This window comes from Hippoglossus stenolepis, chromosome 9 (assembly GCF_022539355.2).
Source record: "Hippoglossus stenolepis isolate QCI-W04-F060 chromosome 9, HSTE1.2, whole genome shotgun sequence".
In the NCBI taxonomy this organism is placed as follows: domain Eukaryota; kingdom Metazoa; phylum Chordata; class Actinopteri; order Pleuronectiformes; family Pleuronectidae; genus Hippoglossus; species Hippoglossus stenolepis.
In genome coordinates, this window is record NC_061491.1 from 14,269,978 (window position 1) to 14,287,883 (window position 17,906).

Here is a 17,906-nt window from a genome sequence, read left to right on the forward strand (position 1 = left end):
AAACACAAACCAACCACCAACCCAAAAAGTTGAGAAAAACAAGCTCTGACTGAGACTTTAATATCGGTTCCCCTGGCACACAGGGGCCAGATGGAGTCCAGGTGCTGTCACCTGACATGACGCTCTGCCACGCCCACCTCCAGCACTTGTGTAGAAACCAGCCACAAACCAAGTGACAGGCACAGAGAGCGTGTGTGTGTGTGTGTGTGTGTGTGTGTGTGTGTGTGTGTGTGTGTGTGTGTGTGTGTGTGTGTGTGTGTGTGTGTGTGTGTGTGTGTGTGTGTGTGTGTGTGTGTGTGTGTGTGTGTGTGTGTGTGTGTGTGTGTGTGTGTGTTTCAAAGTCAACACAAATATGTTCCGTCTGAAGCTTATATTGATTTACTGATTCATTCAAATGTGAAACAACTGATGCACACACACTAACTATACATACACATGTACAATAACTAACAAAATTACAAAATAACTTTGTAACGAATGTCACACTGCCCTTTTGAATGTATATAGCTTTGGTTTTTGACTTTTTTATAGTAAGCTCTTTCTACCATGCTTTTATTTTAATTTAACTATTGCACTGCTGAGCTGACTGGTTTCTTCTTGTCCAACATTGTAATGTTGTCCCTGTATGATATAAGTATGATATAAATATGATAAGTTACATAATTTAAAAGTAACATAAAAAATGCTAGCATTGACTGATTGGGGTATAGGCACAATAATTCATAATCATTATAAATAAGAACAGTTTATGGATCCACAGAGGTGCCTTCATTCCCTGAGACAATATAAAGCATTTTTTTAATAAGCCATCTATACGACTGTCTATTGTTCTCTGAGTGACATCACATCTGAAATAGATATGGAAAGAATGGAAACTACATTTTCTTCTGTGTTCACTGGAATAAGATATTTGATTAAGGAGCAATAGAAAATAGTTTTCCCACGTATAGTTTATGTAATAGCAGCAAGTCTAAGGCATTTTCTGTGTGTCGTAATATGCAGCAGTTGAGCAATTGTCATTCAACATGATGCAATGAAATAAAGTGAAGAAAGCTACAGTATTTACTGGCAACCACATCCTATCTGTGATACAGGAGCTACAGCTTAAATGGAACACTGAAATGTAGTATACTACCAATACTGTATTTTATTACATTACATTTTCTACTTTTTAGCTTCTACAACAACCAACAATTTAAGATTATCTTCAGGGTTTTGCAGGTAGCATTCTTTCCACTTGTCTGAGTAAAAGGGTTTAAGCAGAAACATATTAAATACTTTACAGCTATAGTGGTAGACCCTAACTTATTAGAGTCATGTGTTATATCGTGAATTAAACAACTTCTCTGCGCACTTCACATTATCTGTATTTGAGAATCTAGTACTTCCCAACAGCACCAGTCAATGAGGGGTACATTGCATATGTGCCATAGGATGGAGGTGGAGCAGATGGTTCCAAGGCAGTTGGGTTTTGTAGGAAATTGGTCCCTTCGCTTGAGTTTGCATACCCATCTAATCCATATGCAGGGGGCGGCCTCTCATCATCAGGCCCCTGTGAAGCAGGCAGGATGACTATAGGGAACTTGATCTGGGGGTCCGTAGCATATTTAACATCCAGATAGACCTGTGGTGAAGAAGAAAAACTCAGCATCTATTATTCTGGTCATGGAGCCCTGTTGCCATGAAGACATGCACAGACACTTATTGGAAAGGGAGACACGCACCCTGAGTCTGTACTCAGCTTTGATGATGCTGCAGTTCAAGATGGACGCACACGTGGTGGCAGGGATGGTGATGATCCTGGTGACATTCTGACCTGCCGAAGGTGGAATGGCTTCGCCCACTTCTTTCAGGATGTCTTTGGTTTCGACTCGCCTCTTCGTTTTTGCAAAGTAGCTGTACTTCCTGTACAAGCAGTACTTGGGCCTAATGTCACGAGATGACTTGTTCTGAATGTAGGCCACAACTTTGATGCCTTCACCTGGAAAACACAGCAGCCCTTATGGTCTTGTTGACACCTACACACGAGTGATGCCGCATTCCATTACACTTTGGAGCTCGGCACTCAGAATGACGAAAGTCAATAAACACTGTCGAGACAACCCAGTCTTATCTCAAAACGTATAATAGATACGTTGGTCCACTGGTAAAAACATAGTAATGTCAGGACAGGAGATTGTTCGGGTCATAAGTGTTCACAACAACAGGACAATGCGTTCAGGAGGCTGAGGTATATCACTGCGAAAATAAATACAATTTAAGTTTTAGTTTACAGAATATCGACACAAGCTCCGGCCCTAATAGCCAAAAGCTCTGGAATCTTTCAAAGTTGACATTTTCTTTGGAATCTTCTACGTGTATGGCTCCTCTTTTTCATCCGGTGATATGTGCATTTCTTTTTATTTCAGTTTTGCGTCCATTGCATGATAGAAATGCCATCAGCACTCGCTCGCTGTGAATTCTCTGGACATTTTCCTGCTGTATTGTAACCCGGGCTCAATTTTCCTGATAATTTACCAGGCGGCTGGCAGGTTCAGTGCATGTCTGAAGGCAGGTTTGTTCTGTAACTGTGTGTGTCTCTGAAGCTGAAATCTCAAATTAGAAAACTGAATTTTATATATAAAAAACATTTTTTAAGTCAGTAAAAATTACTTGCAGCTAGTCCCTGCAACTTTTATTGAACAGCTGCCTCCTTGTCTACAAGTGACAAAAATGTAAACAACTGCTAAATGAAGCCAAACAGCAGCACTGGTTTCATAATCTACCACATTACTCATCTGTTAAATACCAATCTCTGACCGAACTTTACTCTCATTTGTTTATATTGGCCACTCAGACCAGACCGTGTGAAGCTGAGGTGTGAATACATCAAAGGTTTGTTTTAACACTAAACACGGTAAAACCTTGTATTTATATGAAAATAAATGTCCTTATCTTCAGACCATAAAAAAGTTCCATGAAGGAAAGGGACTTTGAGCTACACATGGTTCAGCTGGGAAGATTTGCTGTTTTACTGCAACCTGTTGATAAGATAATCGGTGTGAATGAGGGAATGGATTATGTAATACCTTGGCGGAAGCCTGTCTGTGCAATATTTACATCCATGCCCACTGTTCCTGATGTGAAGAACTTCAGTTTCTTATCGATGATACTGTGCTGTGGGATCTACCAAAGAAAAAAGGCATATTAGTGAGACACAGTGTTAATTCTCATTACTGTGTCAAAGTCAAACAGGAAAACACCATGGATGTGTATTCATGACCTTGTTTGTGTGTGTTTTAATGTAGGTACCCTCAGCAACGCCTCACTGTGTGGGTTTCCTTTGTGTATGAGGGTGAACTGAGCCTTAGCTTTACTGTCCAATTTCATGGGCCGGCTGAGGATCACCTCCACCGTGTACACGATTTTTCCGTGGGAGGCTTTGAAGGAGGATGGCAGCTCTCTGCATGACATGACAACACAGAGTACAAAACAGTAAGTCACAACAACACTGTCTTATATTACATTAACGTTTCTTTCTTTTATAATAATCGACTCACTGTGCTGGAATCTGAAAGATGAATGGGTAGACATGGCAGCCTGGGCCGACAGTGCTGCCTGAAAAACAACAACAAAACTAAGTGACTTAACCCACCACTGATTAAAGCAAGATTTTAAAATAAATGAATGAATACATTGGCAGCCAAGCATGGCTGCTAATGTTAAATGGTAGAAGTGTACATGAATTGCCCTGAAGGATCCAGATGTCAGAAGTGGTACAAAGTTCAAGAGCAACTGTTCCTTTTACAACTGTTTCTTAATCAGTGTGATTGATTCAAATCATATAGGCATCTCATAAAACTTCAATCTTATGTCAGTCAGGGACTTGACTTTACAAACTCCTTCTTAATCCATGTTGATTTATTTCACCTTCTCCAACATTGCGAGACATGACATTTTTCTTGATTTCTCCGAGAATAATTCACGGATTTTAATGAATGTGTATCATTTGGTGCAGATCCAGATAAAACCGTAGATCTTTTGATTTTAAATGTGGTTTCATGAGGGACTGTTGGGTCTTGGCGGAGGTTTACGCTCTCTGAGTGCCCCTCTAGTTTTTATGTGTAATGTATTTAATATGAAATAAAATAAATATTACACTAAATATAAGTATATGCATGAGATGAGAAAGACACCGTGTAAGAGAGATACATGTAGAGAAACAGCAGCAAAGCAACTGTGCTTCTATATATGATATTTAAAACAAAAAATGAAAGATGAAATAAACTTTTCATATCTTAACTCATTCTTATGTATCCCCATATCCATTATACACTGTGAATAAAACAAACAGATCATAGCAGGTTACTTCTCCTCTGAATGAGATAAGAAGTACACTCACCGCGACCTTCCTGAAAGAGAGATTGTTTGATGCTGAAGTACTTCTCTTTGTTGTGGTACGTTACGGTGGTTTTTCCATAATGTTCGGTCCATTTCACTTCTGCTTTTCCCTTCAGCTTCACGACGAGTGCATTTATTTTGCAGTCGCCAGACACCTCCAGATTGATCTGTCCTGTGAGCGAATCGCCACTGGTGAAAACGTCGCTTTTGGATATGGGATTAATTCCCACTGTAAAACTCTTCACACTGTTTGACATCCTGTATAAAGTGTGATCACCAAGCACAGTGTTGAGTACAAAGCGAGTTCCAGGTCGAGACAGAGAAGACAGATTTTATATCCTGTGTGTGAGGTGCGTCTCTGCAGATAGATAAACTCTGAAGTTTTAGATAATGATTAAACCACAGCGCAGTAAATCAGCTTATTTACAGCCAGACGGAATTACTTGCTGTAAATATATAGAATGTTGCTCTGGGGGATGACAAAAATGGAGTAAATAGAGGGTCATATAAATATATATATATTATGTTTCTTGTATAAATCAACAATGGTTCAACAACACCATTTGTCTAAATGGCTGTAGCATATTACAAGCTGCTGCTGCTGGATCTCGTGGTGTCGGTGTGTTCAACATACGCAACACATCATGTGGGGTAAAAAGGTTAGTGGAAAGTATGAGTAATATGAGGAATGAAGGGAGGTGCATCAGCAGTACACCTGGTATCTAAAGATGTGAGGATGGCTACTGTAATAGAACATTTATATAACTGAACAGAAAAACATGTAGTAATTCCTCATCATATGTAAATATTACTTTAGTAGGTGTTTCTTAGTATGTAGAGTTTTATTTCCTCTGAAAAGGAGGTTGTTTGTTTGTTGGTTTTATCTTTAACAGGCTTACTACTAAACTGATTTCCACCAAACTTAATAAAGGAATGGGACCTGGAAGAAACTAATGAGAAAAATGTTTTCACCTATTTTTTGGGGAATAATTATATATTAATAATTATATATAACGATATTATAATGATGTATATCTAACTGCTGTATATTTTGAGATTTCTTAAAATAAGTTTTTATTGGGAACCGTTGCCTTCCTAGTTATGTTGCTATTTAATACTGTGTGGCACTAGTTGTTAAGAATAAAATAGATTAGATAGAATTTTCATTGTTTAGGGAGTTTTAATGACAGATTAATCACTTAGGTTATCAGACCCCTTCCATTTTTCTTTTACATACCTAGAACTAGACTATCATGAGTAGAATTGTTCAGCCTTGGTGGAGGTATCCGCTCAACTGATGGCAATTCGAATTTATATAGTAACCAAAAAAATGCCTTACGGTAACTACAATAATTACTGCCCTATGTGAGCATATGTGCCAAAGTTGGATCCTATCAAGGCTTTGGAAAGATTTGGAAAGAATTGTTCTGTGAGGTAACAGTGACCCTGACCTTTAACCTCCAAATTCTAATCAGGTCATCCTTGAGTCCATCAGACTATTTGTACCGAATTCCCCCAGGTCCTATACTAGAGATATCATGGTTCACAAGAATTTGACGGACAGAGGGACCTGCATTGTGAAAACACACAATGCCTTCGGCCACTGATTTCTTCACCTTTTGCAGGGATGTCCCTGATGTTTGCTCTTGGCAGGGGTTGATGTCACCAGATGACTCATCCAGTGTATGTGAAATGTGTGCGTGGTATCGGAAGTGTTCAGAGCTCATTGAGAGCTTTATGGCTTTCTGTTAGGAATAAAAAAAGAAGGGGGCTTGATAGTATGATAAAGGGAGGGGGCAAGAAAGATACAGGGAGAGCAGCATTTAGAATAAATACCCTGCACGATGCTGCCTCCTATAGGAAAACTGACTGCACCGTATTTGCGACAATAACAGTTGTAAGACAAGCAGCATATCTAAACAGTAAAAGATGGGGGACACACACACAAAATAAACGCACGTCAACATTTTATTCCATGTCTAAAAGTGCAAAAGTACATACGCTCATGCTACTGCATAGCACGATAAAGTTAAATGATACCTAAAAGTGAAAAAGCGTCTTCACATTACGACGATATCATTTGACACACTCACATCATAACTATTAATATAATTACTATATTGTAATATTTAACATATATATTTGACCAATTCAGTTGGTGACACGAATGAGACTTGACCTAAACAACAGGCACTGAGGTTCTGGTCCAGCAGCAGCTGAAGCTAGACAGTATGCTCACCAGCTATACGACTGTCGAGATGTGCATGCACCCTAGAAAAGAGCTAAATCACAACATTAGTTTCCATTAGTTTCAACAAACACATTAAAGTTAAAAGGAGCAGCTTGAGATGATGAGAACACACAGTGAACGAAAGCCAGTAAAAGGTTTGAGATGTGTAAAGCTGCTCTCAGTCGTCATCAACTACAAAAAACAAAATCAGCCAGATGTCAGAAGTTAGTGATTATCAACCGTTCTGACTCGATTAGAGGGAGATTTGGCTGAAAATCAAAGAGGAGGCGGCTTTCCTCCAGGAAATGAAGTGAATGGTTTTCACTATGACTCATAACAGGGCTAAAAAGATTGAACTGAAGTTTTCACAGTACTAGCATTGTTTCCGCCGCTGAGGGGAGAGCAAAAAGTAATTTGGTGCATGGGGTTGAATCGGTTCAGCCGAGGACTCAGCTGTTTGCTGCTGATCATCATCATCATCATCATCATCATCATCATCATCACCAGTTCGAGCACATTTGTCCTTAAACTTTTAATTTAGTCAGATTGCAGAGTGAAACACTTCTCTACACAGCTCACATACAAAAGTGTGTATATGACAACAGTTCATCTGTTAAAAAACGTGACAGAAGATGAGATGAAACAATAAAAACACAATATCATATTCCAATGTACTTTTTTTATAACATTAACATCAATTCAGCTTCTTGATTAAAAAGCAATAACATATAACATATGTTCCCTCCTACCTCAGTCTATTCACTCTTATATTGACAACGAATACATGTCCTGTAAACATTGGCAATAATCACATACATGCATTTATACACACTAATACTGAGATAAATGTACAATATCTTGTCTGATGGCAGTAAGATGCTTCAGGCAGTTTCCACAAAGCAAGCTTTGTACCTTTGGTTTATATGTGATACTATGAAGAGTCACTTGCTGTATAAACAAAGCACTTTGGTGTATATCACTTTAAAAATGACATTACTGTTTTACATTGTAATATTGATATAATATTGATATATAATATTAAGGCCACACAAAGATATTTCTTGAATAAAGTCATAAATTAAGGGGAATAAAGTTGTCATTTTAGACTATGTGTCATTTTAGATGAGGAATATCAGAAGATCAGCCTGTTGCCTGAGATAAAATGAGCAATGTAGGGCATCTTGTTATTTTGTAAAAAAGTGTCTATTCCAAAGCAAGAGCCACATGGAGAGAATTACCTCTTTTGTGGACAAGGAAATTAAAGAAATCAAGAAATGATATGATTGGTTGGAGATTTTTCCTCCAGAAGTAGCAGAACTCTGGAGAGCCAACGTTCTCCTGGCCTCTTATTTCCTGAAAATATCTGTATTTTCTTTATTCTTCTAACAGTATGACATTTTCTCATGAAATTGCCAAATAATTCCTAAAAACTTGGTTTCTTTATATGGCCCTAATAGTAATGCCATAATAAGATGCTTGTGTTCAAATCAATGGTGTCTTGTAATCCCAAGAAGAGATGGGCCAAATGCAATTAGCATGACACAGAAATAAAAAGAAATACATGTATGCATGTAAATCATAAACAGAGTAGAAAATTAAACTTTTCATTGGCAACATACAGTGTGTTAAAGACCTGACAACACCTGCTGAAAACATGCACGAAGCAAGTTTAAGCAGAAGGAGAATTTGCAGCAGCAGAACAGAGACACGCAAAACATCAAACAGTTCACAATGAATTGAAGAGACAGAATTTGATCGTGGGAAGACTAGAATTGGCAACTGGAGTTTGTCAAAATGAGCATAAGAGACTTTCGCAAATGTAACACATCATACAAAAACACACAAAGGTTATCTTTACACAAACAGCAGTAAAAAATGAAAAGCTTAGAGGCAAAGGTCTTCCCTGTTGTGGTGAGCCCTATACGAAAACCCTGAGAAATACTGAAAGGCTCCCCAGTCACAGGGCAGAGTGAGGAATTGTAGTATGTTGGCATTTCATTAGATTCATCTGAATCAACTCACACATAAGGAGGGGGTTGAGGATGAACAGGGGTATCACAAACGATGATGGGAAACAGAACGGTGAGGTCAGGGCCAGAGCACACTGTCACGCTCACCTGTAGGGAAAAAAAACAAGAGAACAGTCAAACGCTGCACATTTGTTTCCAGATCATTTCGTCCAGCATTCAGCCTTTGATTAGCACCAACCTCAATAGAATAACTAACGACCAGGATGCTGCAGTTAGAGATGGTAAGTGACGCAGACTGAGGAATCAAGACCATCATCTCAGTGTGCACGTCGCAGGTCTGTGCGTGGATGGGCTGCCCGAACCCTGATGCCAAGTTCTTGTCATACACCCTCCTGTTGACCCTTTCGTGGGTGTAGAAGGTCTGCTTCTGCAACAGCTTCACCTTCGGAGTGGCTGTTCGAGATGAACCGTTACTGAATTCACAAATTATTTTCACAGTTTCACCTGGAGGCAAAAAACAGACACGGCTTTCGTTATGTCAATAGTATTGGGGGGGGATGGATGGATGGATGGATGGATGGATGGATGAGTGTGTGTTAGGGTGGATGGATGGATGGATGGATGGATGGATGGAGTACCAGGAGTAAAGGCTTTCTTCTCCACACTGACTGTCATTGTGATAGCAGGTGAGGCACACCACAGGCAGCACAGAGTCATTTGGTTGGAGCCTGAGAGAGGAGCCTGTGAAAAAGACCAGCGTAAAAACAGGTGCGGCAGACATCCACAGATTTTACATACTGACAGACAAATGATACGACACATACACAAACTGCACATGAATCACACTGCGACTTCAGAATGTGTTTACTCCACCAGGAGGTTGTGTTTTCAACCCAGTCCATTTGATTGTTAAGGATTTCCACGACACTTGGTGTAGGGATGGGCGTTCAAGTTTTGGGCAGGGTGGATGTAGTATTTATTTTCTCAATAAAATATTGTAGTGCACGCAATTTAGTGCGACTTTATTGAATTTAAGTACGCTGTCACACCTGTAAGTCTGAACCGTGGTCTAAACCCAGGACCGTGTCTTTGAAACATTGTCTACATTGGATCATTATCTTGCAGGAGGTGAAGACTACAAACAATCCTGCGAGCCGCTACTGCGTCTTTTTCTTCTTCTACTTTTTAACGCTGTCACAACTTCCTGCAGTTGGTCTGCTATCCCCAAAAATATAATATATGTATAAATTAAAATGTTTTCACACTGCAAACGCTCCAAACCATGGTTCAGTTTGATGCAGACTGGACCACCTCTTTTGATTGGACTTTTGTCTGTCTGATGCGGACCGTGGTCAGAGTTATTTAACACCTGATAATTTAGTTTGGATGCAACTGAAAAATCTGAAGATCCCTGCCAAACAAGGTGCGTGTGAAATCACCCTAAGGAGGCTGTTGGGCCTTGGCAGAGGTTTGCATTGCATAGCAGGACAAGTAGTCCCCATACTTAACACAGTTAAAACTCCAGAATTTCTCACCACACACCCTGGGACTGGTCTGTATGGACAGTAATTACGTTTAATGATTTGATTTAATGATGATGGAACTTGAGCCTTTTCAGATATATTTCCTTTCTGTCTCATGGTGTAAACGTGTTCGTTTTGACTCGTCAAAGCAGGCACTGTATGTGAAGGCTCAGTGGAGCAACAGAATCAGTAACAGAATCATTGTTAATGCTGGTGGTTCCACCTCTGCTTTTCGATAGAATGTCAAAATGCTGTAAAATTGTGTACTAAAATGAACCAACTCCCAAGATAGTAGGACGAACATGGGGGTTAATATTGACCCAGCAGCTCTTTGGGTGTTTTATCTGCTCATGGCTCACTTACCCTCAGCTCTGGCTGGTTGGTATTGATGCTGTTTATGAGGTTTAACTCAGTCACAAAGTCCTTAGACATGTGCCAGGGTCTGTGGATGCTCACGGTTAACATATACTCTATTTTTCCACAAACGCCCTTGAAGCTCGGTGGGAAGTCTCTGCATTGAGGTAAAAACAAATAAAAAAACAAAGATGAGATGTTGGAAAAGGTCAAATAGAGATTCATTTAACTCTGGGGAAAGTACAGTATCTAAAAGGATGAGATCAAGGGGGAGAAAACAGGACTGATACACCATGGGCTCTGCATCTCAGGGCTGGACACTAAAACAATATCAATCTGTGTTTGTCTCCTTTGGAAAAGAGAGTTTCTTACACAAGCTATTTAAATTCCTGAAACTTCTATGCTTATAACTTACAAAGATGCTCTAAATTCCTAATTTTAACACAGAACACAGCCTGATCATCTGATATTCCCTCTGTAAAATGACACATAGCCTAAAACTATTATGACTTAATTCTCATAACGACACAAATTTTGTCTAGTAAAATAATGTCTTTTTCCTAGTGACATGGCAACTTTCTTCTTGTCACATCATGACTTTTCTTGTTAAATTATTTGTTCTTGTAATATTGCGAAAAAAATTCGGAGGGAATTATGACTTTGTTCTTGTAACATTACAACTTATTTCAGGTAAATGACGACCTTTGTACCTTGTTACGTCTTAATTCTCGTTGCATTAGGACTTACCCCCTAAAATTACAACTTTTTCTCGTTACATTACTACTTTTTCCTGAAAAGTCAGATTCTTTTTTCATCAGCATGGCCTTTAATGTGACCTTTATCGGGCTATTATCGATATCGACTGATGTGAAAATCTTGATATCATTTTCCAGCCATATCATCAGGCCCTGTTGCATCTGAATAAAGATTGTTTCCCTCTTAGTCTCATCCCTTCAGTAACCAGGATGGGGGGGCAGCTCACACACATACACACCCCTGAGGTATCTGGCATGTAAACGGATACATGTGCGTGCCAGCCTGGAGTTTCACCGACTCGCCAATGGCTGTGAGGGAGAAAAAGAAAAGTTCACTGAACAAAAACGTATCGTGGAAGTGCACAGCATCCAAACCACAGCTCGGTGAGTGCACATCACAGACACGGGCTGATTCGGGATCAGACCTGAGTTCTCCTGCAGGATGACGCTCTTCAGGTCGAAGTAGGTGACGTTTGCACTGTAGTTTCTCTTCCTCCTCTTCTTCCCTCCACCAGTGGACCAGTGGATGTGGGCCTGTCCCTTCAGACGCATCGATATGTCGGTGATCTTCGTCTTCTTGCTCAGGTCGAAGGAGACGTGTCCTGAGACCAGCTGCCCGCTGCGGAATGTCCTCCCCTCGCTCGCTACGTTGAAATTGATGCAGAAGTTCTTGACGGTCGATTCCAACATGGTCACAACCCGAGTTAAGTTTTTTATAAAGTTAAAAAAAAGCACGCTTCCCTGCAGTGAGACAATCCGGAGGAATGTATATTAGTAATTCAGTGAGCAGAGATACAGACCGTGTCACTGACAGCTTCCAAAAAAACAAACAGATTCATCCGACTGAGCATGCGCAGGGTATGTAGCGGGACCAGCCCTGATTCCAGGCGGAGCCACAACACACAGTCCAGGGTCAGGGCCAGGGTGGGCGTGTCTGTCAGAGAGGAAGAGGAGGCTGAAGAGTTCAGTCAATGTCACAGAGTAAATTAGAGGAGACAATACAAAATACAAATGTATCTATTAGTCCATCCTTCTATCTATCTATCTATCTATCTATCTATCTATCTATCTATCTATCTGTCTATCTATCTATCTATCTATCTATCTATCTGTCTATCATCTATCTATCTATCTATCTATCTATCTATCTATCTATCTATCTATCTATCTATTGATCGGATTTTCATTGATGTCTGATCTCATCAATGAAACTTCTCCTGTGTTGCAATGAAAATGCAAGAAAAAAAAAAAAACCTGCATCCGATCATTAATCTGCATCTGCACCAACATTGAATGGGTTATTCCCAGACCCAGGGCCCATCTCTCCACCAATTGTTCCATAATTCTGCTTAAAATGAACCAATCATCCAACAAACAAACAAACAACAGAAACAGGTAAAGAATCAGCTCCTTGGTAGGAAAACTACCACAGTTGTCTAGTATTGAACATATTTTATTCACTAGGTCTAAACCTTAATATTTATGGTGCAACCTCATATTTTATTTATCATATGGACTAACCAGATTGTAAACAACAACTAAAACATTTGAGTGAACTATCTAAATAACAATTAACGGTTAGCTGTACTATGTCTTGCCCACATGAAACTGTTCTTTGAATAGGAGGGTTTGTGTTATGGTTTGTGTCGTTCTGCTGTTCTCTTTTGTTTCTTGGTTAATGACCTTTATCAAATGTATTTGTAAACTCCATCTAGTTTCTAATTCACATTTATCAGATTTTTTATTTAGATCACTTTTTGTTCCTTCGAATAGGATTACATAGAAAATGTATGTTCTCCAGTCAGAAGGTCATTCAGCTTCCAGCGTGTCCGACACAGATTGAGATGATTATCTTTATTCATTGAGCACTTTTTTAAAATCCAGATTACATGGTGCTTCACAAGGCAGCAATTAAAACAAATAAATTATAAATCATCACATCTAAAATATAATAGTTATAGATATTTTAAAAAAGACAGTTCAAAGACATTTACCAGACCAATTTAACAGAATCTGTTACTCTTACCCACGCTTGTGCCTCCAGGTAGTATTAGAATGATAAACTGGTGACTTTGGTATTTTACTTCTCAACCTGGTGGCAGAGGTTAAGTGTAGTGATCCTAATCTATGGGATCTGATCTGCAGTGTTTTATCTTATGACATGAATAGACATGATGTTTTTCTTGCTGCCTTTATTCATCTGTGATGAAAACGAACCCTGATGTTCTGGCCTGAGGGCAGAGCTGAGTTTGTTTCCTCTTTTCTGGATCGTTTCATCTCAACACAAAGACTTGAAATATCACAAACTGGAGTTTTCTGACTGAAAAAAAAATGAGGGGACTTTTCATTAGTATCAAAACTTTGTACCTACATGGTGTGTGAAGGACCCGAGCTACAAGCCCTGATGACACTTTATTCACACAAAAAGGATGGAAATCATATATAAAACACAAGCAATTACGTGATGGGCACAAAGAAGCGTTCGAAAGCTAGAGACTCAGTCTATAATGATAAAATTAAGCTAACAAACCAACTGATTTAACAAAGCTCAACTAACCGGCCATTTTCTTCTTTGGTGTTTATTGGTGGTTGGCAAACAAACTTAGAGACATAACCGCCACCAACTGGACTGTGGAACAGGAAATAAAAACAGCATCAATACAAAATGAGAGATTAAGCAGACAATAACATAAAATAAGGACAACTTTATAAATTATTATTACTAAATCTGTTTCTTTTAAAAACCTAAAAATGTTAATGTCACTGCTGCTTTTCCCTTTGTCAACTTACCAGACACCACAAAGGGGGATAAGACAAAACACATTCACATTAACGAACAACAAAAGAAAACTCAACAGGATAGTTGACTCTCCATTAATCAAAGCAAAATATCGAAATACCAAAATTAAGTTTGATGAAATGCACAAAATATCTAAACTAAATGTCCCCCGACCCTGATGTGGTGGGTACCTGGTACCGCCTCATTGGCCCTTCCTCTATTTAAGTCCACTGCTGCCTGGTGCCCACCTGTTTGCCACATGACCCCCAGCAGTGGAACAAAGGAAACCTTCTCAGTGCCGGTAAAACAAAACAGAAAACTAGAAGAACTTGCTGGTGTCAGACACTTAAAAAGACATAAAGGTGACATGGTGGAATTTCTTATGATCATAAACCAAATGGAGCTGTTGGAGATGAGAGTGTAGTTTGTGGTGTAGACAGTAAACAAATTTCTACACGTCTCTGCTTCCTCACCAACACAGTGGAGATTGATGTTGTTTCATTTTAATGGCAGTATGTCACACTTACACAAGTTGATGTTCCCACACACTTTTTTTTAGAGCATCAACTAGTGTTTGTCTTCCAGTAAGTCACACTTACACAAGAATGTGTTTGTCTTCCAGTATGTGAAGAAAGCATTTCTGTCAGTCTCTGTCAGTCTCTGTCAGTCTCTGTCCATTTCTGTCTCACTGTTTCTCTCTTTCTTTGAGTCTGTCTCTCTCTCCGTCTCCTTTTATGTCTCTGTCCATCTGTGTGTCTCTTTCTGTCTCTCTCTCTCTCTCTTTCTCTATTTCTATCTCTTTGTTTTCTCTCTCTCTCTCTCTCTCTCTCTCTCTCTCTCTCTCTCTCTCTCTCTCTCTCTTCTATCTCTTATCACTCTCTCTGTCTCTCTATTTCTATCTCCATCCATATTGGATTTGATTGGAATCATAAATGATCTATTAATAGGCCTAAGTGAGAAAATAGGATTTTGTAATTTGGTTGAACTGACCCCGAACAGCTGAGCTCATCTAACCACTAGATGGCGCTAAATGCTTTATTGTGATGCTCCTGGTGCATTGTACAGAACAACTATAACTTTACTGGCAGCCAAACTTTTCATTACAAACCTTTACATCCTATTTCATCCAGACTTGCATCAATCATTTCAGAATTGCCCTCTGAATAAGCTGACATGAATAGCCACATTTTTTAACATAATGAGTTCACTGCGCTGTGATAGGTTCATGGTACTCAACGCGGCCATTTAACACTGATAACGACCCATTAGCAATGACAGCACGAGGCGTTTAAAGACCCCAGGCCCCCAGTTAACTTGACCACACATCTTCTCCTTCCTGCTGTCTCCTTCTATTTGAGAGAGAGAGAGGAAACGGATCTGCCAGCAGCTCTTCTTTGGAGTGTAGTGAGGCACAACACTTGACTTGACAAATGACTTGTTAGAGATTGCGTCCAGGCTGTTCCATGTGTGGGGGACACTGTTACAGAATGGGATTCAGGGCGATCGCTAAACCACACAGACATTTAAATGTTGTTGAACGTTTAACAGTTTGTGATATTTAGACCAGAATCTCAGTGCAATTCCTCAGTTTGAAACAGGAAGAGCTTAAGAGCTGAAATCGCTTTAATCAACAAACTTTAATCACCTCTGTTAGTGAAGCCAAGTGTCCATTAGCTGCTCAAAGACTTTACCATGCAGGCGTATAAACAGTGGAAAGAGTTTATTATTACAGTGGTACTTTAGCCCCGAATAGCATCTCGTGCAGAGTGGCATTCGCATGAAATCAAGATCGCAGCTGTTTGACATCAGGGACGACTCTGATGTTGTTAGAGATTAATGATGGGTTGTGTTAATGGATAAACTTTGACATCAAACACACGCAACCCTTCCTTCTCCAGACTTCGTTCACTTTTATACAACAAAAAGGGCAGAGTACCGAAAAGGAAACATTCTGAGTTGAGATGATTAATAACCCTTGTAAATGTAAAGGTCTTCCAAATTGAATCGATGATAAATTGCCAACCAGCAGCAGATGTCAAGTGGACATCATCAGTTGTGTACCTGTCAGAGTCAGCTGTGCAGCTTTGTAATCACATTCATTTGGTGTTAAACCTGGCTTTGTACGTTCACATATTTCGAGTGTATTCATGGTTTTCTTTTCTTCGCTGCACTACTAATTTTCCTCAAGCTTTGCCTTCCTGACTTTAGGTTTATCTTTTTCTCTCAATTTTAGGACCCATCATCAGACGTGAACCCCCCCCACGATCATAGGATGTTTAGGCCATCGTCACTTCACACCCTCACCAGAGGTAGGCATTTGCCAGGGTCCCGGGGTGTGTCCCATAGCCAATCATGAGCTTATGATTGTTCGTTTCCATTCTCTAGAAATGATAATTGGTATCAAAAGCTGGATCTCGTTTTCTTTGTACTTGAAGTAAAACACTGAGTGATGATGATCCTTTAGCTCTTTTTTTACGTTGCATCTGCTGCTGCCAAATAATACACCGTGAGCTTAATGTGATACAGCAACTTAATTTGAACAAGTCCTGTGGTGAAGGTGCAGAGAGAACATTGGCTTCTGGGAGATAATGTGTTTATCAGGGTTTGTAAAAGGCAGCTGGTTGTTGTGGATGTGTAAAATTGATGGAGATGAGAACTCTGCATGTTTTACTTTCAAGTTGGTGTCAGTAATGTGATCTTTTGATGGAGATCTACATGGTGTGTGTGTGTGTGTGTGTGTGTGTGTGTGTGTGTGTGTGTGTGTGTGAGACCACTTATAATAGGCTTTGCCTTTAGCGGTCTCTGATAAGGGCACCTATCAGGTTTACTTGAGCTCATGGTGACTTGACTTTGCCCGCCAACTTGGTAAATCAACCACTCGCAGTTAGACGGTAACACACACACACACACACACACACACACACACACACACGTCTATCTCTCCATCCATCTCTTTATCTCAGAGATATCACATCACCTTGTTAATTGGACCATCCAGACAACAGGAGCTGGTGTTTTGATCTACGTCTCCAGTAGAGGTGGAGGCACAGTCAGATGGCTGCTTTATTTTTTTGTTTGTCTTGACTCGTTTCTTTGAGTCAAGTTGTCTGACTTTATCCCAGATACACATTTACCGATTTGGAAACATGACATTGTCTTTTCTGACTATCTATAAGAGCCCTGATCAGCTCAGTAGCTGGCATGTGTTTCAAGGTTTCTGTAAACTTGTCCATCTACTTAATTATTCTGTTTTCCTGGCATGATTTGAAAAAAGACTGAGGCATAAGAATGCAGATTTATATTTTGACACATCATAACCATTTTGTTTGTTTGTACATGGATAGAGTCAACAGCAGCAGTTAGTTCGATCTATATCCAAAGTGAAGTAAAGGAACCCAGAGGATAAGCCGAGTTATTGATCTGGAGTTTCTCCACACCGCCTCTCTCGTCTAGTTAATCCACAGGGTCAGCTCTAATGACATTGAGGAGCTCCTCTGGCAGTCGGCGCTGCTTCCATTTGCAATTTAGATGGAAGGAAAAGGAAGAAGAAGAGGAGGTGGTGTGGCAGAGTGAAAACAAGGAGGGGAACGTGAAGGAAGGATGAAAGGAGTGACGGGGGAAAGATGATGGATAAAAAGGAAAAAGTAGACAGCAGGAGGACGGGGGCTCGGCAGGAAAATGGTTATGGGAAGGGGAAGAAAATAGAGAATAGAGTAGGTGGATTTGAATGACAGAAAATGAGAATTTCAGCAGGAGGCTCAACACGTTGGTAAATTATGTCAAGTCTAACATATCAAATTTTGCAACTTTTTTTCTTCATAAGATAGCCTTTAAAAAAAATTGAGTAATATGCATACATGCTTTCTTGCAGACAGTCTAATGAGATGATTGATACGACCCCCAAATCTGTACGGT

General features: G+C 39.8%; 2 protein-coding genes across 2 annotated transcripts; both read right to left on the minus strand.

Annotated features, from left to right (window-relative positions):
- Positions 1 to 1,378: 1,378 nt before the first annotated feature.
- On the minus strand, positions 1,379 to 4,637 carry LOC118115190 (arrestin domain-containing protein 3-like). Its single transcript, XM_047341257.1, has 6 exons — positions 4,376 to 4,637; positions 3,540 to 3,597; positions 3,292 to 3,442; positions 3,069 to 3,165; positions 1,725 to 1,981; positions 1,379 to 1,624 (listed from the first exon to the last, which is right to left on the minus strand). The coding sequence occupies exons 1-6, from the start codon at positions 4,635 to 4,637 to the stop codon at positions 1,379 to 1,381; spliced, it is 1,071 nt and encodes a 356-aa protein (XP_047197213.1).
- A 2,637-nt stretch (positions 4,638 to 7,274) lies between these two features.
- LOC118115550 (arrestin domain-containing protein 3) lies at positions 7,275 to 12,050 on the minus strand. The gene is made up of 6 exons (XM_035166770.2): positions 11,638 to 12,050; positions 11,452 to 11,521; positions 10,467 to 10,614; positions 9,219 to 9,321; positions 8,819 to 9,084; positions 7,275 to 8,727 (listed from the first exon to the last, which is right to left on the minus strand). The coding sequence occupies exons 1-6, from the start codon at positions 11,900 to 11,902 to the stop codon at positions 8,629 to 8,631; spliced, it is 951 nt and encodes a 316-aa protein (XP_035022661.1). The 5' UTR covers positions 11,903 to 12,050; the 3' UTR covers positions 7,275 to 8,628.
- Positions 12,051 to 17,906: the final 5,856 nt, after the last annotated feature.